The sequence below is a fragment of the Vombatus ursinus genome, unplaced genomic scaffold (genome assembly GCF_900497805.2).
Source record: "Vombatus ursinus unplaced genomic scaffold, bare-nosed wombat genome assembly UNPS02015024.1, whole genome shotgun sequence".
In the NCBI taxonomy this organism is placed as follows: domain Eukaryota; kingdom Metazoa; phylum Chordata; class Mammalia; order Diprotodontia; family Vombatidae; genus Vombatus; species Vombatus ursinus.
Genome location: NW_020954802.1, coordinates 638,599 through 665,474, shown reverse-complemented (window position 1 = coordinate 665,474; position 26,876 = coordinate 638,599). Strand labels below are relative to the sequence as shown.

Here is a 26,876-nt window from a genome sequence, read left to right as displayed (position 1 = left end):
ACTCCTTGAACAGGTGTTTACAGGTGTGACTACCCAGACATGGAATCAGGAAGCACACAAGGATATTTACACCTTCCCATCCCCAGGCCCCTCCTACCATAGGGGCAAACACTTCTTCAAAAATAGTCAAAAACCCAACAAACCTGTCTGTGCACAAGAGAAACTCCTTTTCTCTACATCATCCAGTTAATTGTGTGATCATAAAGATGTCACTGGGTGAAGAATATTATTGTTTCAGAAATCCTGCCAGTTCCCTTCTCATACCATCCTCAAGGATCCCCTTTGATGTCTTATGGCTTATCCTTATCAAGATTTTGTACAGATGGGAAAGTAGGCACGTGGGTTGGTGGGTATTTTGACTTTGATTTGGGGGGGGATTCCCTCTGAGGTATGGGCTGGGCTAAGTGGCCTGGGGGATTTTGTGAATTTGATGAATACAGGAGACAGGGTGCCATAGACAGAGGGAAGAAGGAGCACTCTTTGGGAACAAAGTGATGTGCTTAGTTTTGGCCATTTGGAAATCTCCTTTAGGGAATTGCAAATGTGGCCTCGGAGGTCTAGGTGGGGTGTATATATTTGCAAGTCATCGGAAAGGAGGTGCCCATTGAAACTGTCAGAGTGAATAAGATAGCCAGGGAAGGGAAAACTGAAGGCTCAGCCAGACCCATGGGGAAGTGCATCAGGGGGTCAGTGAAAGGACAAGGAACCTTTGAAGGAGACAGAAAAGTGATTCAATCAATCAATAATTTAATTTAGTGCTTATTAATGTGCCAGGCACTGTACGAGGCACTGCGGATAGAGGTACAAAGAGTGAAACAATTTCTCCTCCAAAGAGCTTCTGTTCTAATGGAGGAGACAAGTACAGATAAGAATCTATAAAGCACATAGATATCTATGTACACACATTCACACAGTTAAATATGTGGGAGGGAGGGCACTAGCATTTGGGGGCATCAGGAAAAGCTTTATGCGGAAAATGCTGTCTGACCTGCGGTTTTTTTGGGGGGGGGTATAAGCAATCGGGGTTAGATGATTTGTTCAGGGTCATACAGCTAGTAAGTGTCTGAGGCTGGATTTGAATACAGGTCCTCTCAACTCCAGGGTCCGTGCGCTATCCACTGCACCCCCTAGCTGCCCCTCTTTTTTTAAAGGAATAGTGGGAGTCAGGTGACAGGGAGGGAATGAATTCCAGGTGCAGGGTCTGACCAGTGCAAAGACCGGGATGGAGTATTGTGAGGGAGGAACACAGAAAAGCCAGTCTGCTTGGATCGAAAACTTCTGGAGGGGAAGTCATGTCCAATGAGGCTAGAGAGTAGGTTGGGCTATGTCGTATGAGCATTTAAAAAGTAACAAGAGGACAGTAGTTAATTATTGAATAGGGGAGCCACACGGTCAGTTCCCGAACTTGAGGAAAAAAATTCCTTTGGTAGCATTGTGGAGGGTAGACTGGAATAGGGAGAGACTTGAGGCAGGGAGAGCCTGAGCTAAGGTGGTGGCTGTGCCAGATGGGAGAGCTGTTGTGAAGGTACAAATGGTGAGACCTGCAACTGACTGATCTGTGGGGTGAGGGAGGGTGACTTGGAGATTGTGAACCTGGGTGACTGGGAGAAGAGTGGGTCGGGGCAAAGATGATGCAGTGAGATCTGAGATGCAGATCGCAGCCCATCCTTATCTGCTATTCACGTGAGCCTCTTTGCCCCACCCAAAAAGAAAAGGTGAAGGGTGGGGCTCTTGCTGGTCCTTGCCCTTGGGAAGTGTGGGGATACGGGTTACGCTGGGGTTAGGGGAAGGGGATTTTCCTGATAGCCCCGTGGGTACCCGAATGGAGTTTAGAATATAAAGTCAGTTAGCTTGTGGGATAACTCGGAAGGGGGAGGTTGGGAGTTTACGTAGTCGGAGGAGGGGGCAAAATGGGGAAGGGGGGGCTGAGGGTAGGCGTGGTTGTGCTGGAGACGAGCCCCACTATTGGCTATCGAGGAGAGGGTGGGATCCAACCCATCTTCCCACCCTCTGATTGGTTGATTCTATATCCCGTTGAGCTCAGGCCATAGGCGCCAGGCTCCGTGGTCGCTTTAGAGACTGACGATCTCTAGGTCATCCCGAATGATCGTCTTTTGAAGGGTGGGGGGTGGGTGGATGGGTGCATGAAACATTCTGGAGAAGAGAAGGTTCTCCTGGAGTCTGAGGGCAGGGAGCAGATTGGGCTTGGTCAGCGTGGTCCCAGAAGGCAGATCTAAGATCAATGGGTGGGAGTTGGAGAGAGGGAGGAGAAATGCTCCTGGAGAAATACTGGACTGTCCAAAAGTAGAGGGGCTGCCGGGGCCCCAGGTGCTTATCTCTCGAGATCTTAGAACAGGCTGGCCGGCCCCTGGCCAGGGCTACTGCATTGTTCTTGCCCCGTTCTGGCCCTCCCATCCTCAGCTGGGGGGAGGGGGGTAGTTGGACAGGTGGGGTAGGACGGAACCCTGAGTCCGCAAGTCACTGTCTCCTCCTTTCCCTTCCCCCACCCCCCTTCCTCTGCCAATGTCTCCGCAGGTGCTGGGGCTCGTGCGAGTGCCTCTATACACGCTTCGGGATGGGGTCGGAGGACTCCCTGCGTTCCTGGAGAACTCCTTCATAGGTGCTGCCCGAGACCAGCTGATGGAAGCCCTGCAAGGCCTGGGGCTCCTGGAGCCTGGGCAGCTGCCCTCTGCTCGCCACTAGGGGGCCTCTGGATGAAGGAGTGGGGCCCCCGAAGGGGTCGTCCTTGAGCAGTGCTGATCGTGGGCAGGGGCGGGGGGGGGGGGGAAGAGAAGAGGTTCCCCTTTGTGGTTGATGGTGTTGATTACAGATTTCCAGGAACACAAAACGTGTGGGGTTCATTCTGTGCTCCCTCATTGCCTTCCCATCTTCCTTCCTCCTCACCTCCTACACGGCCCGATCCCCTTCACAGTCAGAGGAACCGGGAAGCAAGCTCATTCCGGTCCTTCTGTGCCTGAATCTAGACTTCCTTCCCTTCTCGTCCCCAGTCTTGGGGTAGCTGTGAGGCTGATTCTAACCCTCGTGGCCCAGGATAGTGGTTGAGATGGGGTTGGGGTCCTGGGGTGGGAGTGTTAGGGAGGAATTCTCCAACTTATTTAAAAGGCCCCAGCCACTTTGCTAGGGTCCTGTCTGGTGCCCACTGGCCAGCAGTCTTCTGTGCCCCCTCCTTCCCCCCCCCCCCACTTAGGAGGAGGGCCAGGGCCCCAACGGTTGTCAGAGGAGGCAGAAGAGCTCCTTCCGCTGGCAGGAAGTGGTTACCACCTTGGGGGGGGGGCGGGGAGGACAGAAATAAAGCAGCTTTTCACACACCCCAAAGGGGGATGGGGGCACTGGGTGGCAAGGGGCACATCAACTTGCACCCCAACTCTCCTGTCACCCAAAATTGCGGTCCAGCTCAGGAAAGGAAGTGCCTCTGACCCTTTGGAATAATCCTATGCAGTCCTCTCCCCCCCAGGGGGCTGACGGCGGGTCTCCTCCTCTGCAACTGGGTCTGTGGGGGTGTGTGTGTGTGGGGAGGTGGGGTTAGTTCAACTGCCCTACAGCAGGGTTTGAGTAGCAAACCGGGTGTGTGTCTGGGGGTGGGGGAAGAGACTGTGAGAGTGGGTGCCCCAGCCTCGGACCCTTGTTAGAGGGGGCGGCCACTCGCCGGCACTAGCTGCACATCGAGCAGGACGAGCCAAAGCTTAAGCATCTTCCTGGCTGCCCCTCCCCTCTTGGGCCCCGGATCCTCCCCCTCTTCTCCCCTGCCCTCCCCTCCCCCTGCTTCCCTCCCCGATCTCATTTCTGTTTTCTCTCTGACTTCGGCGGGCCCCACTGGGCGCTGAGCTGAGGAGGGGCAGACCCGGGGCCGCGAGAGAGGGGAGCCTGCTCAGGGTGCACAGACTGGCAGGCAGCGGTGGCACTCTGGGGCCAGCGTGCCCCCCTTCTCCCCGGCGGGAGCACGTGCGGAGCCCGAAGCCTTAGGTCCGACCGTCGGAGAGACGGAGTGGCGACCTCGGCCGAAGCGGGGAGCGCTCGCCAGCCTCCGCTCCCCGCAGCGCTACCCGTCCCGAGGCGCCATCTGCCATCGCCGTCTCCACTGTCACGGTCATGGCCTCTCACGGCAAACTGAGGAAGGACCGGGGATCGCTGACTGACTATGAATCTCAGGTCAAAGGTGAGAAGGGCAGGAGGCCGTCTTTGCTGTCCGGCTCCCAGTCCAGGTCACGGTCAGGGTCGGGAACTCAGGGCAAGAGAGAGACCTGTGGCGCTTTGCTTCCCCTTTCCTCCTTACGCTTGCTCTCGTTCCTCTTTGGGCTCCCCGGGGCCTGCCACCCCATTCCCCTCCCCCCAATTTCCCCGGGCTGATCTTCCTCCAGGCCTGGCTTCGATTTGGGGCCAATGAACGGGCAGAAAGAATTTGAGGGTAGGCATCATTCCATAAGAGTGGGGAAGGGGAGGGACTAAACGTTTGATCACCTGTTATGTGCCCAGCACTTTTTACAAATATTTTCTCATTTGTTCCTTACAACAGCCCTGGGGACGTAGGTGCTGTTATGATTCCCATTTTACAGTTGAGTAAACTGAGGCAAGCGGGGGTTACGTGCCTTGCCCAGGGTCCCACAGCTAGTAAGTATCTGAGATCAGATTTGAGCCAAGGTCTTCCTGATTCCAGGCCCCAGGGCTCTGTGCACTGTGATGCCCCCAGCTGCCTCTACACAGCCTTGGGAAAGGCTGAAGTGGGGCCAGGCATCCTCCCTCGAAGCCTCACCTGGGAGGCTCACAAGTTATGACCTGCTAGTCTTCTTTGATCAAACCTCCTTAGACCTCTGTGTCTCCCTGCTTTGCCTCACAAATGGGCATAGAGGCGGCCTGAAGATACAAATGGGAGAAAGAAGAACTCGGCCTAGCCCCTGGCACCTCTGGCTGAACCACTCCAGAAATTAGCCTAATTCTTCCTCAGAACCCTGAAGGCTCTCCAGTTGCTATGGTGATGCTTTGGGCTCTGTGGTCTCCCAGTTTCCACAGTCGGCCCCACCCCCACCCCCACCCCCACCCCCACCCCCAGAGAGCATAACCCTCAAGGGCAAGGAGAGAGGAACTCACCTCTCTTTAGGGCTAGGCTTCCTCCATGCAAATCATATGCAAATCACACGAACATCTCCTTTAGTGGTTCGGCGAGAGAAGCAGGCAGGACAATGGGAACAGGCAGGTAGGCCTGCCGTTTGTATGGGATGCAGTGACTGGGTATATAGGAGGCATCTGTCTGAATCTTGAGGTCAGGTCAGATGGTTCCTACCATCTAGTCCAGCTCATACCTGATCAGGAATCAGCATTCCCAACAACACCGAGGTCATCCACTCAAGGACCTGAAAGGTGCTAGACTCGTAGTTAGAGGACCTTGATTCCAGTAGCGACTGAGTAACCATTGAACTGGATGGCCTTGGGCAAGTCAGAGCCTTGGTTTCCTCATTTGTAAAAGGAGAGGGTTGGATTACGATCTCCAAGATCCCTTTTGGCTCTTAATCCTGTGATCCTCTGACCTCTGGAGACAGCCCATTCTGATCTTGGACAATTCCAACTGGGCCAAAATCTGCCCTCCTGCAGCTTCCACTCACTGCACCTAATTTAGCCAAAACACCAAGTCAGATCCTTCTTTGCCACTTCCCTTCAAATACTTGAGGCTAGCTAGCACTTCCACTGCCCCTTCCCTCCTTTCTTCTCTAGTCTTTAACAATCTTACACGTCCTTTAGCCAGATTACTCTCCTGTTCTCCACTCTGATTTCTCAGCATCTTTGCTGAAATGTGGTCTTGGCATTAGGCCTACTGGCCCCTCCCCAGCTATCCCCAACATGGCATTAAAAAAAAAAAAGGCCCTTTGTCATTGGGCTCATTCTGGGTCTTAGCCCTGGGGCCACTCTTCTCCCCTTATTCACCAGCCTGCAGTGCTTCTCAGTGGAAGTGTGGGCACATGGCTACAGGTATAACAAATGGGTGGGAGAGCAAGACCCTTGGGAAATTTGAAGGGGCCAGGATTGTTCTTGGGCACCTTCTTCCTTCCCATTGGGGGCCTATCTCCCTAGCCCTCTAACGCCCTCCAACTGCCTGAAGCCTGCTCAGAGTTTCACATGTCACACTCCCCGCAACCCCTATAACACAGTCCTGGTGCCATTGGTGCCAAATAAATAGAAGCAGTCTGGATGTCATCATTTTGTTTGAATTCACAAATCTCCTGCTGTCCTCCAGGCCCAGGCCACCTAAAGCATACTGGAAAATCCTATTTAACCTTTGGGACTGAAGACTGAACCATTTGCTAATAAAGTTTGCTATTGATTTTCCTTGCTAAGGAAATTAAGCAGTTTTAGCTTGTAAGTGTCCACAGAAAGTGTGTTTATGGTGTGTCTATATAGAGAACTATTATCAAATATGTGATATAGTATACGTGTGTGTGTGTGTGTGTGTGTGTGTGTGTGTGTGTGTGTGTGTGTGTAGCACTGACCAACTGCTAGTCCACCATTTTTGCCATCTATCACATTGTCTCAAAGAGGAAGAAAAGGTTCTCAAAATGAAGTTATTTTAAGTCACTTTTTTTGGGGGGGGGAGGTGAAGTAATTGGGGTTAAGTGACTTGCCCCAAGTCACACAGCTAATAAGTATTATGTGTCTGAGGCTGGATTTGAACTCAGGTCCTCGTGACTCCAGGGCCAGTACTCTAGCCACTGTGTCACCTAGCTGCCCGATAAGTTACTTTTGAATCAAAAAAAAAAAAAGTGTCCATCTCTTTAGGGCCTAGGAGAAGGTGGGGTATGGGTAATTAAGCAAGTAGAGTTTAGAAATTTCCCCAAGTCCTGTGAACATGGAGGGTGGCCTTCTAACAGGGTATAAAGTGGGTGTTTGGGTGTGGGCATCCACCAAACAAGACTTGAGTAGCAAATTCTGCAATCAGGTAGTATATATGATATATACTATATATTATATATAATATATATATATATATATATAATACAGTAGACACCTTCTAAATTCTCCGAGGCAGGTGGGAGCTCAAAGGGCTCCTGGTCCAGCTGTCACCTGAGCAGTAGCGTCCCCCACCACTCCAAGATCTTGGTTGATAAAGCCTCAGCAGAGGTTTGGCAGTCTCCTGCTTTCCTTACAATAGGATTCTTCCTGTCAGTGGAGGAGGGAATGTGTCTATTTCACAACTGTAGAACTGGAAGGGACCTCAGAAGCCACCACACCCCCATTCTGTAAGGGGGGGAAACTGAGGCCCAGGAAGAGAGGTGACTTGCCTAAGCTCCTGCAGGTGATACGCATCAGAAGCATCTTTTGAACCTATGTCTTCTGACTCTGAAGCCAGTGGACTCTCTGGTACCATGCTCTCCCTCTGCTGGAGGTGTGGTTCAGTATTGGTAGAGGGGACACATACTAGTTGGGGCTTTTACTTGAGCTAACAAATGACTCTCTGGCCTTAACAACAGAACTATAAGCCTGGAATTTCAAATCTTATTTTTGCTGAAGTTCTTCCTTAGTTGGCTCTTTGGCTAGCCTTATCTTGGTGTGATGTAGGCACCGTTAGGTGTCAGTGGAAGGAGAGTTTTTAGGGCATTTGGTGGAAGCAGGGGGCCTAGGGGGTCCTGCTGTGGGGGGAGGGAGAGGGAGGTGAAATAATGAGACCAGCTTCAGGACAAGTGGGGGTGAGGGGTGAGCCCTGGCTGGTACCTGAGGGGAAGGAAATCGTAATGTCTAGGAAGGCAGCCCAGGGGCTTTCCAGAGCTTAGGGACAGGAAATGAAGGAGGAAGGGAGTTTGGCTGGGGCAGGAGGCCCAAGGAGGTCTCCTATGGCTGGGCTTCTTGCCCAGTATGGTCACTCTTACCTTCCTGTAAGGCTGAGCAAGAGTTCTCTCTGGCTTCAGATCTGGAGTGTGGTGGCCCAGGGGGAGGGGAGGCGAGGCGAGGTGAGGCGGAGCCCCACCACATCTACTTGGAGGCACTCAATAAAGTCCCCCTGAATTTGAATTTGAATACACACTTGAAGCGTTTGGTTAAGTAGGAAGCGATTTAGTATAAAGGCAGAAGTGGGGGACTTGGCCCGAGCCCTGGGTTTTAATCCTGTCTCTTTATTTACAAGCTAGCATTGTTACCCGAGCAAATCCTAGACTGTCAATGAGCTTTGGTTTTCTGATCTGTAAGAAGGAGATAATATACCTCACACGTTGTCATGAGGGTCAAATGAGATAATGTCTGGCAAAGCCCTTTGCAGCCTTGAAAGTGTGATGATCATTTGGAGGGAGAGAACAGAGGCAAAGAACGGAGGCCCTGAGACATTATCTGGCTTTCAGAGCCCTTCGTAACCACCAGCCCCTACATGCTTTGTGATTCAGTGACTCTGGCCACTGACAAGACCCTCCATTTCTTCTGCTCTGGCCATTCTCCCTGACTGTCCCCCATGCCCAGAATGCTCCCCCTCCTCGGCCCTGACCACTAACCTGCCTGGCTTCAAGTCCCACCTAAAACCCCACCTCCTCCAGGCAGCCCTCCCCAACTCTCTTCATTCCGATGCCTTCCTTCTGTTCATTATTTCTTGTTTATCCTGTATAAGAGCCTGCTTTCTATACGTTTGTTTGCATGTTGACTGCCCCTTTAGATTGAGTGAGACCGCCTAGAAGGCAGGGCCTGACTTTTGCCTCTTTTTGTATCCCCAATGCTTAGCACAGTGCCTCGCACACAGGAGACATTTAATAAATTCATATGGATTGACTGTTAGGAGGCTCCTGTAATAGTTCTAATAAGAAGTAATGGGGATCTGAGTTAGGAGTAAGGATGCTGGGGATAAGAAGAGATAGAATTGGTGATGGGGTGGTGAAGGGGGTGGTGATGCCAGGGGTGGACCAGCCAGTGATGGATGCCTCTGACGTTCCTAAGCCAAGCCTCAAACAGAGAGGGGCAGGTTAGGAAAGCAGTCAGGTTTGGACCTGAAATGGAAGTTCCAGCAGCCTTCCAGGGGCTGATGCAAGTCCACAGTTGGGAATGATTGTTCAGTTTTCAGTGTGAACCTTTACACCTTGGAAATCAGCAACCCCTAAAAAGCAGGGCTTGATTTATAGTTTTGTTGATGGTATCAGGCGTGGGGAACCTTTGGCCTTGAGGCCACATGTAGCCCTCTAGGTCAGGGCCACGCTTGAGGACCTAGAGGGCCACATGTGGCCTCAAAACCAAAGGTTCCCTGCCCTTGGTCTAGACTAAAGAATGTTATTAATCCAGAATAAATTTCCAAGTGTTTCCTGCCTAGAGACAGTTAAACATTTACCAGCATACCCCAGACTAGGGAGAAAGTGCTTTGTAACCCTTTGAGGGCTGTAGAAATGACAATTCTTTCTGTTAAATGGGACAAGAGCTGGTAAGATTGGCCACCAGGGAGACTACAGCAGGCCTAGGACAGAACTGGGGGACATAGACATTTTTAAACAAAGAGCCCGCAAAGGCTCTTTGAGAGAGGAGAGTGGTGTCATGGAATTGGAACAAAACCTGAGCAGCATTGGTTGGGTATTTGCTGTGAGCAGGTCCCTGTGCTAGGCACTAGGGACAACATTTGTGGTTCAGTTGTTTTCAGCCGTGTCTGATCTGTCCCCATTTAGGATTTTCTTGGCAGAGATACTGGAGTGGTTTTGCCATTTCCTTCTCCAGCTCCTTTTACATACGGGAAGCGAAGTGAAGTGACTTGCCCAGGGTCACACAGCTACTAAGTGTCTGAGGTCACACTTGAACCCAGGAAGAGAGAAGAGTCTTCCTGACTCTAGGCCTAGCCCTCTATCCACTGCAGCCTCACCTGGCTACCCAGAGACAATATAGAATGGGCCTAAAACCTCTTCTCTGCCCTCAGGGAGCTCATACACTGAGCTAGTTAGAGGACACAGGAGGGTGGGGTGGTCTCATAGGTAGGTCTGGGAAGCCTTCCTGGAGAAGGTGATAAGGGATAGCTTCACTGGAGAGGGGAGGGAAAGGGAGGGCATCCTGTGCCTAGGGAAGAGTGAGTGAGAAGATTTGGGCTCCCCCCACTCCTCAGCCTGGGACTGGGAGTCAGGGCATCTCTCCAGGCCTTGGTTCTCTCATCTACAAAAGGAGACCATGATACTATCTACCATTTTCACAGGGCAGTTGTAAATAAAGCATTTTGTAAACTTTTAAATACCATAGACATGAAGCCTGTTATTATGCAATTCCATCAATTTTTATTAGTAATAAGAGCTGACATTTATACGATGCTTTAGGGTTCACAAGGCACGCGTTACAGACATTCCCAATCTGTCCTGACAATACCCCTCTGACTTAGGTACTGTTGTCCCTATTCCATAAATAAGAACACCAAAGTTCAGAGAAGTTACAGGACTTGTCCAAGGTCACACAGCTCCTAAGTATCAGAGGCAGGATTCAAACCCAGCACATTCCTGTTTCCCAGGCCTCTTGCGTGGAAGCTTCCTCCTAGACTGAAATTCTTCAAACACAGGGACTGAATCTTTTTTCGTCTTTGGGTCTCCCGCAAGGCTCTGCTTAGGATGCTACACTCAGTAACTGGGTGTTGGCATTTGAGGTTAGACCCAGCGTCTCACTGAAAAATTTCAGTGTGCCCAAAGATATCCAGGAGCTCCTGACTTCCTGGCAGCCCAGGAGGAGAGATGTAGGCCTTAGATGCCTAATATATACAGGGTACTGTCATAGGATTTGGAGAGATGGGAACTTTAGGTAAGACCCAAGATAATAGGATCAGTAGCACACAGGCCACAGGTCTCAGGCAGAGGGGGACAGGTATCATCAGGTCACTGCTCCCTGTCCCACGGGGGATCATGTGAAGGTCTGGAAAGGACCTCAGAGGCAGCTAGTCCCACCTCCCCCTCATTTTCAGAAAAGGAAACAGGCCTGGGGTGGGGAAGGAACTTGCCCAAGGTCAGAGGATCACATGCCTAGAACTGGACCTCTTATTAGGTCCCAGTGAAATTTCCTTCCACTCCATATTTATGAAGCGGGCCTACTACTCAAGACTGGAGAGGCCGGGAGATTACATGGCCTCTGGTGGCAGGGCCTTTTACAAGAATCCCCTCTATTCTGACTCTGGTGGGTGGGCATCCTACCTTCCTGAAGCCCTCCAGGGACAGGGGAGCCACCGGGTAGATGAGTCACTTCTGGAGAGCCCAGATCATCAGCAAGTTTTTCTTGACATCAAGCCTAAAACTCTGCAAATGTCACTTACTGCTTCCTTCCAATTCTGCCCTCTAGAGGCAAGCAAAACTCCTTCCACAGGACAGCGCCCCCTATTCTCATGTTCCTCTCCCATGGCCCTCTCAGGTCTTCTGTTCATTAGGCCATATCTCTTGCCTCCTTGGAACCATCTGGTTATGTTGTAAGCAGCCTGCAAGGCATGGTGTCCTGTGTTCCCTGTTGTGAATCGTGATAGTTTTGAGAGATGGCTAGAGAAACTGGGCCCCAAGCAATGATTATACATCTTGAGGCCATAGGTTACTGTGGCAGAAGACGGTGCAGGGGTCAGGAACCTGCCACCTTGAGGTCCTCAAGTGCGGCCCTGTAACAGAATCCCAACTTCACAGAACAAATCCACTTCATAGAAGGATTTGTTGTGTAAAACTTGGACTCAGTCAAAAGGCCGCACCCAAGGACCTAGAGGGCCATATGTGGCTTGAGGCCCCGCGTTCCCCACCCCTGGGAGAAAGATTGTAAGCCTGGGCCTGAAATAATTAGAGAAAGTACCCTGGAAGTCACTAGATGCCTGCAGCAAATATGACGACAGACCATCGTCCATCCAGTTACTCCTTCCTTCCACATCGTGGGGGTCAGGGACACAGCACCTCCGTGATCTGGAAAATCGCTGTAATCCAGAGAAGTCTAAATTTTGTTTTTGCTTTCATGGGATGTTTACAGTACCTTATTGTAAAATTTGGCTTGATATTATACAATACTACACATATGCTTTATGTATTTCTGAGTTTCTGTTTAGAAGCTCAGTTTTTAGTTTTTCTATATCGTCTGCTGTCTTACGAGTGTTGGTCTGACGCTTCCTCAAAACTCCCCCCAAAATTCCCATTTCTTAAGCCTTCCTGTGATATAGTGAAACCAAGATGGGGAAAGTTGTGATGTGGAAGGCATAACTGTATAAGGGAAGAAGAGGAAGTGTTGAGTGTGTTACTGTGTATGTGAGTGTGTGGGGGGGGCTGGGTGGGTTTGGATGGACCTGGAGAACAAGACCCCTGTCACCTCACCCTGCCTCCTTATGGCTCATTGGAACTCAGAGAGCAGGGAAACATCATAGTAAGTGGGCAGCTAGGTGGCGCTGCAGTGGATCGAGTGCTGGGCCTGGAGTCAGGAGGCCCTGAGTTCAAATTTGGCCTCAGACACTTACTAGCTGTGTGACCCTGGGCGAGTCACTTCTTTTTGGGTCTCAGTTTCCCATAAAATGAGGGGGTTGTATTAGATCAAGGCTGTTCCTTTAAAAAAAAAATAATAATTTAACTAAAATACATTTTGATTGACATCTTTTGTTTTTATGTAGACCCATGCTCCTATGTGTGACCTTGGCCAAATCACTTAGTTTCTTCATGTGTCCAATGAGGGGCTTGGACTCTAGTCCTCTGGGGTCCTTCCAGCCCTAGATCCATGAGCCTCTGAGTTGAGTACCCCCATGAGGAATACTGATGGAAGCCGAGTCTGCTCCTGCTCTCATTGGTTCTAGGCTTCCCTGTGTGCTCTTTATCAGCCCATGCCACCCCCAGTCGCCCCTAGCCCCGCTGTTCCTCCCTGCCCTTCCGTCCCTGTGGGTGTCCTTAACGCTCTCCCCACTGTGCCCCTGCAGAGATCCGATGGCAGTTGGCAGAGCAGCTCCGGAGCCTGGACGGTCAGGGGGAACTTCGGCGGGAGCTGCTTCAGGATCTGGGCGAGTTCATGCGGCGCAGGGCCGAGGTGGAGCTGGAGTACTCCAAGGGACTCGAGAAGCTCAGTGAGAGGTTCCTGGCCCGAGGGGGCCGGACCAGTGGCAAGGACCGAGACCAACAGAACTTCCGGTATCAGGGCAAGACCTCATCTGAGGACTGACCAGGGAATGGGGTTGGGGGTAGGGTCCCACCCCAGAGTGCCTGGCCTTAATTGGGTGAAGCCAAGGGCCCGTGGGTGGTGATGGGGGGCCTTGGGTCCTCAATGCCCCTGGCCCATCCCTTATGTCACCCCCCCAGGAAGGAGCCGTCCCTTCTGTCTCCCCTGCACTGCTGGTATGTGCTGCTGCAGCAGACTCGGCAGGAGAGCCGGGATCACGGGGCCCTCAGCGAGGTGCTGGCCGGGCCCCTGGCCCAGCAGCTCAGTCACATTGGAGAGGACGTAGGGCGTCTGGTGAAGAAGGTGACCGCCCGGGCCTAGGCGGAGGGGGAGCAGGGGCAGAGAGGGCTCAGTGCCAGGGTGAGGATGGTCAGCAGACATCTGCTGAGCTGAGAGTAGAGACCAGAGGAACAGGAGGGAGTGGCCCAGAAAAGGAGGCTGGTCCTGCTAGGCAGGCCAGCCATGTGTGAGTGTGTGTGTGTGTGTGTGTGTGTGTGTGTGTGTGTGTGTGTGTGTGTGTGCTGAGACCATGATATGGAGGCCTGCTTGGGATAGAGAGCCCTGAGGAGACTGTCCTCAGCCCAGCAACCTCCAGGAAGGAGGAGATGGTACCTTAGCTGGGCCTTGAAAACCAGTGGGCCTGACACAGAGTAGCTAGGATGACATTCCAAGCAAGGGAAACAGTATGAGCCAAGGTATTGCAGCAGCAATGTTTATGTATGTGTGTTTGAGTGTGTGTTTTTGGATGTGTTTGTGTGTTTTGTGTGTGTTTTTATGTATATATTTGAGTATGCGTATGTTTGTGTTTGTATGTATTTGAGTGTTTATTTTTGTGTGTGTATATATATTTATGTGCATATTTGTGTATTTATGTGTGTTTGAGTGTGTATGTGTGTATGTGTGCCTAAGTGTGTATGTGTATTTTTGTGTGTATATGTGTGTTTAAGTGTGTTTGTGTATATATTTGTGTGTATGTTTGTATATTTGTATGTGTATGGGTATATATTTGTGTATTTGTATATAAGCGCATGTTTTAGTGTTTATGTGAGCGTGAGTGTATTGGAAGATTGTGATGATTCAGAGAAGACACTGGTTAGACTGATAGGAGTGTAGGGTGGGCACGGTGGGAGCTGTAGGTGATGGGGCTAGACTGTAAAACTTGGACTCAGTCCAAAGCCTCCAAAGCCCAAAGCCTATGGCCTTTATCAGGTAGGCTGGAGACAGGTGGGCCAGAACCTCCCTGTGGGCACTGATCCCCCCTTCCCTCCTTCTTCCCTAGAGTAAAGATCTGGAACAGCAGTTACAAGAAGACCTGCTCAAAGTGGTGTCAGAGCTGCAGATGGTGAGAAGGGGGTGGCCTGGGGGGAAGGGGGTGCCTTTAAGGGCAGCTATGACCTCAGCCAGTGCCTTTGCTCTCTGGTCTCTAAGGACTCTCCCCGTCGCTAAGGCTCTGGAGTCTGGTCCTTTATGATATCACTGGATTCTGTTCTAATCTGACCCGTGGCTGCCTGGACCAGTTCACTGCACTGGTCCTGGAGGAAGTGGTTTTGAATTACTGGCCCTCCTGGTTGGCCCTCCTGGCCCCCTAAAAAAGAAAAAGTAAGGGCGTGTAGCTTATGGATGGACGAAACCCTTGCGGAAGGAGGTGCCAGAATGTTGAGTGGTCAGTGCCTTGATTGTACTTCTGCTTTTCCCCAGGCCATGAAAACCTACCAGACATACAGGGCAGAGAGCGTGAGCTCGGAGGGAAAACTGAGAGAGGCCGAGCGACAAGAGGAGAAGCGGGCCGGCCGCTGCGGGGAATTCGGCACCTCGCAGGGCATAGATGGTCATGGCTGGGCTCCTCCTCGAAGAACCTCCCTCAAGAAAGGCGGACGCCTCGTAGAGAAGGTAGGGAAAGGGGCTGGGGGGCCAGGGTAGCCCAATGGGCAGGTCTTGGGGGCAGGGGGAGCCCACTTGCCTTTATGGCCGCAGCCCAGCCTAGTAGAGAAAGGAAAGGGAAGGGGTTAAGGGGCCAGGACAGGCCTTGGGAGCAGTGGGAGGCCTGCTTGCCTTCATGGGAGGCAGCCTGGTTTAGTAGAGGAAAGAAATGAGGAATTCTGTGAGGCATATGTGTGTACTCTTCAGTCACTTTGGGGGGGGGTCAGGGGTCACAATAACTGCTTGTGTGACGTTGATCTTGTTGGTCTCTGTGAACCTTTTTCCGCCTGCCTCTAAAAATGGTGCCATCGCTTCTTTCCCTCCCTCCCTCCCTGCCCCCTGGCCTTCCCTCTGCCCCCATCCTCATCGGGGCTCCTCTCTGCTTCCTGAGCAGCGCCAGGCCAAGTTTTTAGAACACAAACTGAAGTGTACCAAGGCGCGGAACGAATACCTGCTCAGTTTGGCCAGTGCCAATGCAGCAGTCAGCAACTACTATCTTCGAGATGCTGTTGCCATCATGGATGTGGGTATCTGGGATGGGGGCTTCGGGGAGTGTGGGCCAAGAGGGCAGGCCAGCCTGCTTAGGGGCTCTTTGGGTTCTGTCCCCTGTAGTGCAGTGATTTGGGCTTCCACCTGGCTCTGAGCAAGGTTCTTCGTGGCTACACAGCAGCCGTGACCCGGGCCAAGACCTCCCCTGGTCAGGGCCCGAGCAAACTGGACATAGCCGTGGACACCCTGGACCCGGAAGGAGACAAAAGCAAAGTGTTGGAGTTCCACGCCTCTGCCTACTGTCCACCTTTCCGATTTGAATACCAACCCTATGAAGGGGATGAGGTGAAGAAGGCTCTTGTCCCAGAGAATTCCTGAGCTCCAACCCCAGGTCCCCATCTCTGACCCCCTAGGAAGAGTCCAAATGGGCCCCTCCCCCATGCCAGTGATCCAGAGAGAGGGAGGAAACTAGCATACAGGGCCCACCCTTATCTGGGCCTCAGTTTCCTCATCAATAAAATGCAAGGATTTTTTCCCCATAAGAAATGGGAATAGAAAAATGACCCTGGTCTCTGCCTTGATAATGGGCTCCTTGCATTTTGGAAATGCTGCCACCAGGTGGAGATAGTAAGCTACTGTCACTAATTACCCTTCATGGAGTCCACAATGGGTGGCTCTCTCCCCAAGTCTAATGGAACTTGACAATGAATATTCCACCTCTTCTCTCTCAAATGTGTAGATCTCCTTATTAGTTCAGCCAAATGTCGCACAAATCCTTTGGGATGGTGTGTTCTCCAAACGGGCACCTCTGGCGGAACCTCTGGTCCAAGTACTGAATCTGCTGCTATCGAAAACTCATTGTCACTGGGGGTTGCTTAGGTTCTATCATTGAGAACAAACCTCTGCAAGTTTATGATTGAGAGCAGATGGGGAACTGGGCTGGTCATTGGGAATGGCGACCAGCTGTTAAGCTCGTAACCCCAGGCCATAGGATAGAGTGACCATTAGTGGACGGGCAGGTGGTACTCGCCTCTTGCTTCCTTTTTACCTGGTCCTTGATTTCTCACCCCACTCCCCACCCTCACCCCATGCACACACAAAGAAAAGTCACTTGTTAATTATCTTTCTTATTTCCCCTTGGGTTTTCCTTTAGCAGCTTATAGGAACAGCAATCTCATACAGAGACCCTGATTAGAATCACAGCCTTCTGAATGCAGTATGGTTTTTGGGTTTCTGTTGATCTCGCCTCCATTCTGGAAGCAGGAAGCTAGTGTCTCATGATGGGCTATCTCTCTCTGATCAGATGCAGATATTTTGGGGATTCCCTTCCTGCTCTAGGAGGGGAACTGAAGTAGCCCGTCCCTTCTCTTCGTGGGGCCCAGACAATTTGTTGTCACTTGGATTTTTTGTCCAAGCTACAGATTTTCTTCCTTCATCCTCAGTTTTTTGTTTCTTGTTTTAGTTTTTTAGTGTTTTTTTTTGGTGAGGCAATCGGGGTTAAGTGACTTGCCCAGTCACACAGCTAGTGAGTGTTATGTGTCTGAGGCTGGATTTGACTCAGATCCTCCTGACTCCAGGGCCAGTGCTGTGTCCACTGCGCCACCTAGCTGCCCCCTGACTTTCTTCCTTCAGAAAATTTGAAAGTATTCTATAAGCTAGACTAGTAGATAACGTAGCTTTTCCGAACAGGACTTGAAACAAGTCACATTCCCCTCTCTTCATGGTTTGTCTTGAGTTCTCCATGTTTCACGTGTTTCTGACTGGCTGTTTGCTGTTGTCCCACCTCCAACCTTTCAGGTGTCTGAGGTCCAGGTGCCTGTAGACCTGGAGGATGAAATCCTTCCTCGAGCCAAGAATATCCAAGCCCGCCTGGATCAACAGAACATTGAAACCGGGGAGGTAGGTGTCTCAGTGGCTCGGTGCCTGATGGGAAGGGATGGAGCTGGGCGCCCACGGCAGGGTACCAGCCCTTCCACACTCTCTCTGCCTGACGTAACTGCTTTCTCTCAAGCCTCTTCTCCTTTCCTCCACCCAATGTGGCCCTCAGAGACATTCTTTGCTTCCCACCCTCAGGTCAACAAGACTCTGAAGGCCAGCCTGCAGTCCCTGCTGGATCAGGCCGCCTCAGATGACAGCGATGTGTTAGATGCCTTCCAGGCCAGCCCATCCACCGAATCACTCAAGTCCACGGGATCTGATCCTGGCTGTAGGCAGCTCGCACGGAGACGTGGCCAGCAGCAGGAGACGGAGACCTTCTATATCCTGGTGAGGGCCAGAGGAGTAGGGAGTGACCTCAGAAATTGGGGCTCCAGGGCTGGTAGGGTCACAAGATTCGTGACCAACCACTCCATCCCTTGGGCCTCACAGAAACTGCAAGAATATCTGAGCTGCAGAAGCATCCTCACCAAGCTACAAGCAAAACATGAGAAATTACAGGAGGCCATTCAGAGAGGTGAGCCTGCCCCCCAGCCCCAGCCCTTGTCTCCCCTGGTCCCTGTCCCCCAGCTCCTGCCTCCCAGTCCCAGGCTCTTTCTCCCAGTCCCTCCTCCAGCCCCAGCCCCTGCTCCCCAGCTCTCCAGTCCAAGGCCAGTTCCAGTCCATTTGTTTCTGGCCCAGAGGGCCTAATCCCCACTTTTAGAGATTGTGACAGGATGCCACCCAACCGGAATCCCCCCAACTTCAGATATTCCCCACCTTAATCCTTTGGGCTCAGTGTGTCCTCCTGAAGAAGCTGGGGCACAGAGGACACCCAAGGGCTCAGTCCTAAGTTGCTTTTCTCTTGTCCTCACAGGCAACAAGGAAGATTGTGATGGGTCTCGGTAAGTCTCCCAGAGGAATCCCCTGGTTTATGCTGAAAAGGGAATCACAAATTAAAAGCCACAAAGGATCTTAGAGATCATCTGTTCAAAACCTTCATTTTACAGATGAGGAAATTGAGGCCCAAGGTCTCAAAGTGGCAAATAAGCGGCAAAATCAGCATTTGAATTCAGGTCCTCTGACTTCCAAGCCAGGACTCTTCCCACTATCCATACTGCCTCTAAAGGGGAGGCTTCATCTTCCTCTTTGCTAGGATTCTAGTCCCACCTTTGGCTTTGCCTGACCTTGAGCCACTCCATTTTCTTGGGCTGCCTCAGCTTCCCTACCTGTAAAATGAAGGAGTTGAACTTGATTCTGTTTCAGCTGCATTTGGTGAGGGTGACAGGGTTCTCCAGAGCCCTTCGTTCAACCACTTTCCCTGGGCTTCGAGCTCTGAGGGGTGGAAGGGGAAGAAGGCCGAGGTATTTGGGGCGGGGAGGGGCACAGTCTCCCCAGGTGATCCCCTTTGACCCTGCCAGGCTGCAGTTTCAGCCCTCCCACTCTCTTCCACATTGATTTCAGGGCCCGCTGTGCTATGACTAGATCCCAAAGGAATCGGCGCCCTCGGCCTAGCTCCCAGTACAACCACAAACTCTTTTCAGGAGACATGGAGAAATTCATCCAGGTACTAGCCACCCTACCCCTGCCAGGTTGGCTACAGAGAACGGGGCAAGGACTCCACTTCTCTTTTCTGTCTAGGAGTCAGGCCCAGGCCCAGGGGCCTCTGGGAAGGGCCAAGGGCTCAGGGTCAGGCCTCCAAGTGCCTCTGTGTAGAGATATGTCTGTGCCGGAGGTCACTGCAGAGAAAGTGCTAACAGTACAAGTGGAAGGCCCAAGTGAACAACAGGCATTTATTAAGCACCTGCTGTGTGCCAGGCCCAGTACTAAGCTCTGGGGGTACAAGGAAAGGTCCCTCAGCCCCTGCTTTCAAGGAGCTCCTGTTCTTTTTGTTTGTTTGATTTTTTTTGTGTGTGTGTGCCCAGGATCACACAGCTAGTAAGTATCAAGGGTCTGAGGCTGGATTTTGAACCTCCTGACTCCAAGGCCAGAGCTCTATCCACTGTGCCACCTAACTGCCCTGAAAGTGGTTTTTCAATCATTGTCTTCACTTCTGTCACTTTTTTTTTTTTTGAGGCAATGGGGGTTAAATGACTTGCCCAGAGTCACACAGCTAGTGAGTGTTATGTGTCTGAGGCCGATTTGAACTCAGGTCCTCCTGACTCCAGGGCTAGTGCTCTATCCACTGTGCCTGCCACCTAGCTGCCCTTTTAACTTTTTTTTTTTTGCTTTTTTTTTTTGGTGAGGCAATCAGGGTTAAATGACTTTTCCAGGGTCCCATAGCTAGGAAGTATCATGTGTCTGAGGCCAGATTTGAGCTTAGGGCTTCTTGGCTCCAAGGCCGGAGCTCTATCTACTGTGCCACCTAACTGCCTCCAGGAGCTCATGTTCTAATGGGGAAGATAAGATATAAATAACCAGATACAGGGGAGATGGGGATGGTAGCCTTAGGAAGGCACTACCAGCAGAAGGACCAGTAACTAAGCAATGGGAATAGAAAAATGGCCTGGTTGTGTCTGTGTCAATGCATTTGTGACCCTTTGGATATGTGTGTATGCATCTGCTGGGTCCGCACGCCCCCTTCTCTGGAAGATTCAGTTCTCCCCTCTGGATAATGGGGCTTGTCTTCTCTCCTTCCCATAGCCTGGGGTCCATCATGGGCCCACTGCTATAGGAGGCCTAGGAGAGAGACAGGTTGTTGGCTGTTTTGGGAGAGGAGGGGCTGGACATCCAGAGAGGAAGGTTCAGTCAGCATGGCATTAATCCCCCTGGCTCCTCTCTCCTCTTCCCACCTCCAGAGTTCAGGTCAAGCTGTTCCCTTGGTAGTCGAAAGCTGTATCCGCTTCATCAACCTGCATGGTAAGGCCCTATGTGTCCCAGCTGCAGGCCTAGCCTCTGCTCACCCCTTGGCTCACCTCTCTGCTACCCTTTCTTTTCCCTGCTCCCCCACCCCCACCCCAGGACAGGGTAAATGCCTGTCTCAGACTGTTAAGAGGGGAAGCACCATGGCTCTAGGGGGCTGGGGGCCTCAGGACCTGGGATTTGGGGGGGGGGCCCTCCTCCTGTCTTAGCTACACATAGTGTGGCCCTTCCAATGCCTCCAGGTCTCCAACATGAGGGCATTTTCCGAGTACCTGGAGCACAACTTAGGGTTACAGAAATCCGGAATGCCTTTGAGAGAGGTGGGTAGGCAGGGAAGGAAGCAAGGGTGGGATAGTGGGTGGGACAGAAGGCTGGGGCTGGGCATCCCTGAATCCCCCCTGAATTTGCACCCAGGTGAGGACCCCTTGGTGGAGGGCTACTCGGCCCATGACCTGGACTCCGTGGCTGGTGTGCTGAAGCTCTATTTCCGTGGCCTGGAGACACCACTTTTTCCATCAGAGATGTTTGGGGAGATGCTGGCTGCTGTGGGTGAGTGAGGCAGGGGGGCTAGGCTGGGTAGGGAAGGAGAAAGAAAGGGGGCTGGGAGAGGGGAGAGGGAACAGTTTGAGTAATGAGGCACCTGGGATGGGGTATTGGGGTCTCCAGAGCTGGAGAGCCCTAGAGAGAGGGCAGAGCTTGTGAAAGGCATCCTGGGCCGCCTGCCAGGGCCAGTGTTGGTGGTCCTCCGTTATCTCTTTACCTTCCTCAATCAGTGAGTAGCATCCCCCAATGCCCATCCCTCAGGGCTCTCTTCTTCCCCACCCTCACCTGGGGCACCATCCAGAGGGAGCTGGGAGGGACTTTAGGGTGATCTTGTTTGACCCCTGCAGACTTGCTCGGAGTTTCTCAGCCGGATAGATGGCCCCTAGTTTCAGGAAGGCAGAAGGTGGCCAGAGGAGACCGGGGAGCAGGGATGGTGTGGGGTGTCTCCTTGGTCTCCCCCTGCTGGCAAGCATCCATCCATGCTTTCTTGTGTTCATCTTTATTGTTCCTGTGTCTTCCTGGTGCTCAGCCTGGCCCAGTACAGTGATGAAAACATGATGGACCCCTACAACCTGGCCGTGTGCTTTGGGCCCACGCTGGTGGTTGTTCCGCCAGAGCAAGACCCTGTGGCGGTGCAGGGCCGGGTAAACCAGCTGGTTCAGACGCTCATCCTGCAGCCCGACTTGATCTTCCCAACCTCTGCTGTGCTGCCAGGGCCCCTCTATGAAAAGTGCATGACCCCGCCACATGATGATTTTGGGTAAATCTGGGAAATGTGCAGGTACCACAGCCTCATCCCCTCCGCCTTTGTCAGAAACCTGGGGGAGAGGAGGGCTGTCCCATGGGTGATCTACTGGAGGCTGGAATATAAGGTCACCCCCATCCCCAAGATGCCCACTGACAGCCAGTACAGCTTTCCCCACTTGTAGAAACACATCTGTGTCTATCTCTGTATCTATATGCATCATCCACATGCAGAGGAGGTAGGGATGCTCCCCTCACTGTCTTGGGTCTGACCTTCTGACTTTTGTCTCAGGGATACTCAACTGGATGCCACAGCAGAAGAGAGTGAGCAGGATGTGCCCGTGGAGACATCGGCTAATAAAGAGGGTGAAGCAGGGGGCCTCGTGCCCTCTTCCCTTCAGAACACCATGAGATGACCCCTAGAGTCCCCATCTTCCTAGACAGGGTCCTATCCCCCACAGTGTGCCAAGCTTCATCCAATGTCTTCCCCTGAATGTCCTCTACCCCCTCAGAGTCCCCCCAACACACGCTGCCTGATATTTTCCCCCAGAGTGTCCTGTCTTCTTCCCCACAGAGACTCCTGTTCTACCTTTAGAGAGCTCTGGGTCACCCCCAGAGAGTTCTGCCCCAGTCCCTGAGTCTGAGGGATCTGTGGAAGCTGTGGCTTGCTTTGACTACGTGGGCCGGACACCCCAGGAGCTAACTTTCCAGCGTGGGGACTTACTATGGCTGCATACCCGGGCCTCTGGAGAGTGGTGGCGTGGGGAGCGGGCAGGCACCCTGGGGCTCATCCCCCACAAGTACATCAAGGTGCCCGAAAAGTGAGTGAGATCAACCCGGAGCAGCTGGGAATGGGCCCCGAGCCTCACTGCGGGTCCAGGGTCTTCCAGTTCCCTCCACCTGCTGCTGCCTCCCAGTCTGTCTTTAAGAGACATGACCCCACTGCTTAGATGCCGAGTGACGACTGAGCACACTGAGCTCCTTCCCTTGGGTCCCTTCCTCATTTCCACATCCCTGTTCTGCTATCCATCCCCCTTGGGGCCTAGCTTTTTCTGGGGGCTGAATCTTTCCCGCAACATCCCCCTTGTGTTCCTAGGCCAGAGAATCGAGTGACTTTGCAGGAAGGACAGGGAGAAGGTGAACTGGTCTCCAAATCTGAGGACCTCACAGTGGAGCCTATGAGCCGGTGAGTGAAGGGGGAAGGAGCATGTCCCCCCCCCATTCCCCCCTCCCCTCCTGGGCTCACTCGACAGTGTGGCAGCAAGGTCCCTCATCATGCCAAGGGTTCTCCTCACCAGGAGAAGGCAGTGCTCTGGTGTGATGGAAAAGGCCCAGACTGGGAGGCAGGAGACAACTAATCAGTTGGGTGAACTTGAGGAGTGCCCTGCCCCCTCTCTGGGCCTCCATTTCCCCATCTGTGAAATAAGCAACCTGAATCCTCTGGGTTCCAAGGAACCTTTGGCCCTGGCATTTGAGGATTCTCAAATTCCATGGGAAACTGACTAGGCAGGAGCTAACCAGACTCCTGGCTGTCAGGTTGGGGAGTCAGATCTTGGAGAGATTTGGGGGACAGCAGGGTGGAAAGGCCTCCCGGAGAAGGGAATGATCCAGCCTGGGCATTAACGGGTCAAGGGATGGCAACAGGCTCTCACCTGAGGCCCCCCCAACTCCATGCCAGCATGCGCACAAATTCAGAAGGTGGCTATGGCAGGGCTCGCCCCCAAGCAAGCAGTGGCAATCCAGTTGGCAAATTGACTTCACCTTTTCTGGATCCTACCCACCACCCTTTGACCTTGACGTCAGCTGGCCGAGCTGTGATACCTGGTGACAGGTCAGCCCGTGGGGCATAAACTCCTTGGGGGAGGGCCCCCGAGGGAGAAAGGCAAGCTCACTCTTTCCTTTTGGGACCATATTGGGTGCCCAGGGTGACTCTCTGTGCCCACCCCCACTTTCCACTTCAGACCAGAGCGTCGAAACACGATGGAGATGCCAGGTCCCTCCGGATGCAACTGGCGCTGCCCAGCCATCATCACCAGTGATAAGAAATTGGAGGTTGACAAGGTGAGCCAGCCTAGCTTGGAATGGGCAGGGTATTCTCAGGGACCTGACATGGATGCCCCTTTCATCTTGACTCTCCTTATCCTCCCCCTTCTGATCTCCCCCTCTCTTCCTATTCTCCTCTCTTGGCTCCTTTCTTCTCTCCCAATTTTTCCTCTTCCATTCAGCAGACTGATTGCCTGTGCTAGGGAGTGCTGGGAAAGGAGGGAAGTCATAGACGAGATGATATTCAAGGCCTGTCCCTGGGGAGCTCCCAGTCTGGCTGGGGCCATTGGCCTCACCCTCAAGCAAAGAGGAGTGGCAGGACTACTTAGGTGCTGGGTGCTGGGCTGTAGAACACAGTGCCTAGGTGGGAGCTTCCGAATGGTCAGGAAAGGCTGTCTACGGGAGTCATCACTTGGATTGGGCCTTGAAGAATGAGCAGGACGTTGGAGAGGGAGAGGGAAGAGAATAAATGGTGTGAGCCCAAATGAGCCTGGCATGTGAAGAGATGGGCTTGGCTGGAGTAGAGGTAGAGGAGAGAGGGCCACATGGGGAGGCTGGCTTGAGGTGGTGGAGGGTCTCCCACTGGCAGGCTGCAGAGTCATGATCTCATCCTGAAGTTTCTGGAGCCAAGAGGTGACATGGCCAGATCTGGGCTTTAGGAAAATCACTTTGGCAGCTTATGGAGGATAAATTAGAGTGGAGACTCGATGGGGCAGAGAGAGGCCCATTAGGAGTCTATGGCACTGGTCCAATCGAGAGATGATGAGGCTCTGGACTAGGGGGATGGCCGAAAGAATGGAGATGGCTACAAGAGATATTGACAGGATATGATTGGGGGAGGGGGGGAGCCAAAGATGACTCAGGTTGTAAGCCTGGGTTAATGCGAAGATGGTGGTGCCATTAAGAGAATCAGGGAATTAGAAGAAAGAGAAGGTTTGGGGTGAGGGGTGGAGGGAAGATGATCAGATGTTACAGTTTCGAGGTGCTCAGTGGGGCTAGCCATCCAGCAGGCCACTGGAAGCCTGGACCCAGTGCTAGACCACAGTAGGGCTAGAGATTCAAATTTGGATGTCCTGGAGCCTCCTGCCTAGGGCTGTGATCACTGGGAAGCTGTGGGAGTGGATGAGACTGCCCAAAAAGAAAAGGGAAGGATCTGGGGGACGGGGTGATGCCTCCTGGGAAGAAGAATCATCAAAGGAGACATTTGCCAAGGGGGGAGGTGAGGAGTAGAAGAAGGGTGTTTCCCAAAAACCACGGAGGGAGAGTTTCTGGGGGGGGGATGCCGTGTGTGGTGTGTGTGTGTGTGTGTGTGTGTGTGTGTGTGTAAGGAGGAGAGGAGGGCAGGGCATGGTCATCAGTACCAGGAAGCTTCAGAGAGGTCAATCCAGGAGAGGCCTGAGAAAAGCTTGCTGGATCTGCCCATCTGGAGGTTATCAGGGACCTCAGAGAGGGGTGAGGAACCAAAGTCAGACTTCAGGGTGGTAGGGAGTGAAATGAACCAAGATGGCTCTTTCTAAAAGCCTGGTGGCCAGAGGGCCCATAAGAACACCGTGGCCTGAAAGAGCAGAAAGTTATAAGGAGAATTCTCTCATGGGTGGCTGCCTCTCCAGGCTGGCTCATTCAAGCTTCCTAATGGATAGACCTGACCAAGTCACTCCCATGAGCCAAAGCCTTTTACTGCCTACAGGATGAAGTCGACATGGCTTTAGAAGCTCTCAAAAATCGGCTCCTTGTCTTTCGATATTTGCCCACCTAACAGTGCCCTCTGCTCCAATCAGGCCTTGGCAGCTCCTTGCATAGCAGGCTTATTCATTTCCATCTCTGTGCCTTAGCTCACACATTCCTTTCCAATTTGTTAGGCCATTTCTCTTCTCTACCTGTCCTAATGCTAGCTGACTCAGGCTCACTTAAGTGGTGGGTGGGTGGGTGTGAATATGACTACTTAAATCTCAGATTGCTAGACCGGAAGGAGAAGTAAGAGGAATGAAAGAGGGGCTGATTGTTTGGGTGACAGGCTCAGAGGCTCAAGAGGAGGGGGCATTGGCAAGGAGGAGCCGGGTTCTTTCTCAGACACTGGCAGGCAGATGGAGAAATGGGTCGGAGTAAGAGAAAGGAGCCCTCACCTTCCTCGATCTTCCTCAATGACTGACATCTCCCCCCCTCCCCTCTGCACTTTCCCCCAGAACGTGGCCCAGAGGATGGAATCTGTCTTTAAGGAGCTCTTGGGGAAGGCCAATGCCCGGCAGGTGCAGAAGACCTCCGATACCCTCTTGAGTTCCCCTGAGGCCTCCAGCTCCACTCAACACAGCAGGCGGCCCATAGGACCCAGTCGAACTGGGAAAAACAAGGTTTTCTTCAGAGGTACTGGGGCCCAGGACTTACCTTGAGCTCCCCATCTGCCATCCCCGCTGTGGCTGGGCATGTACCCCCAGCATGCAGCTGTTTCTTCATAGGTATATTGGACCTCACCTGTGTTCTTCACTTGCCTTTCTACCCAAACCCCTCTACCCACATCCCTTTCCCTCAAGAAACCTGAATAAAATGGAAGGTTCTGCTGGGCAAATACCTCACCTCTGCGCCATCTCTTTGCTGGTGCAAGAGAGATTTTGTAGCCTCATTAGAACGGGACAGATTGAAGCTTCCATTACTCTAAACCAGTAATAGCCCACATCTCTAGTGACTTAGGGTTTTCAAAGCACTTTACACACATCTCATTTGGTCCCCATAACAGCCCTGTGCATTCGACTCCCACAGAAAACATCACCTAATTATAGGAACTCTGGCATCCTGGCTCCCAACCAAGACCAAAGCAAAGAAAGAGTTACGGGAGTCTCCTTCATTAGCCTGGGTGGGGGAGGGGGGAGGAAGGAAGGAAGCATTTATTAATTGCCTACTAGGTTCCACGTAATGACCAAAGCACTTTACAAATATCTCATTTGTGCCCTGGGAGGTAGGTGCTGTTATTGTCTCTGTTTTACAGTTGAGGAAACTGAGGCAAACAAGTGCCTTGCCTAGGGTCCCATGGCTAGTGAGTGAGGTTGAGAGTCTTCCTGATTTTAGGCCCAGCTCTCTGTCCACTGAGCCACCAGCTGGAAGCTCCAGACTAATTACAATTAGTATCAGGAATACCATTAGCATTTATGTAGTGCTTTAATATCATTGTAGAATCGCAGTGTCTCTGGTAGGGAGACGCTGCTATGATCCCAGCCAGGCTGAGGTTAAATGACACAGGACTAGTAAGTGTCTGAAGTCACATGGGAACTCTG

The 26,876-nt window shown here is 52.3% G+C and overlaps 2 protein-coding genes across 3 annotated transcripts in view; both read left to right on the top strand.

Annotated features, from left to right (window-relative positions):
- Positions 1-3,262, top strand: part of NUDT16 (nudix hydrolase 16) — a 15,765-nt gene extending 12,503 nt beyond the window's left edge. The window contains exon 3 of the mRNA XM_027845768.1: positions 2,536-3,262. Coding sequence (XP_027701569.1) covers positions 2,536-2,703 — 168 coding nt within the window. The 3' untranslated portion in view covers positions 2,704-3,262. The remainder of the gene's footprint in view (positions 1-2,535) is intronic.
- Positions 3,263-4,020: 758 nt separating this feature from the next.
- On the top strand, positions 4,021-26,175 carry ARHGAP4 (Rho GTPase activating protein 4). 2 transcript variants are annotated; one of them, XM_027845765.1, is made up of 23 exons: positions 4,021-4,177; positions 12,860-13,067; positions 13,236-13,398; positions 14,375-14,437; positions 14,794-14,985; positions 15,410-15,538; positions 15,628-15,849; positions 17,302-17,403; positions 17,578-17,769; positions 17,872-17,956; positions 18,296-18,323; positions 18,883-18,985; positions 20,217-20,277; positions 20,523-20,600; positions 20,695-20,829; positions 20,947-21,052; positions 21,353-21,583; positions 21,860-21,933; positions 22,142-22,388; positions 22,664-22,753; positions 23,246-23,398; positions 23,529-23,628; positions 25,794-26,175. In XM_027845765.1, exons 1-23 carry the CDS (start codon positions 4,111-4,113, stop codon positions 25,995-25,997), a joined length of 3,033 nt encoding a protein of 1,010 aa, XP_027701566.1. In that variant the 5' UTR covers positions 4,021-4,110; the 3' UTR covers positions 25,998-26,175. The 2 variants fall into 2 exon arrangements, with proteins under 2 accessions (XP_027701566.1, XP_027701567.1); XM_027845766.1 differs by lacking the exon at positions 23,246-23,398.
- The last annotated feature ends 701 nt before the right edge of the window (positions 26,176-26,876 follow it).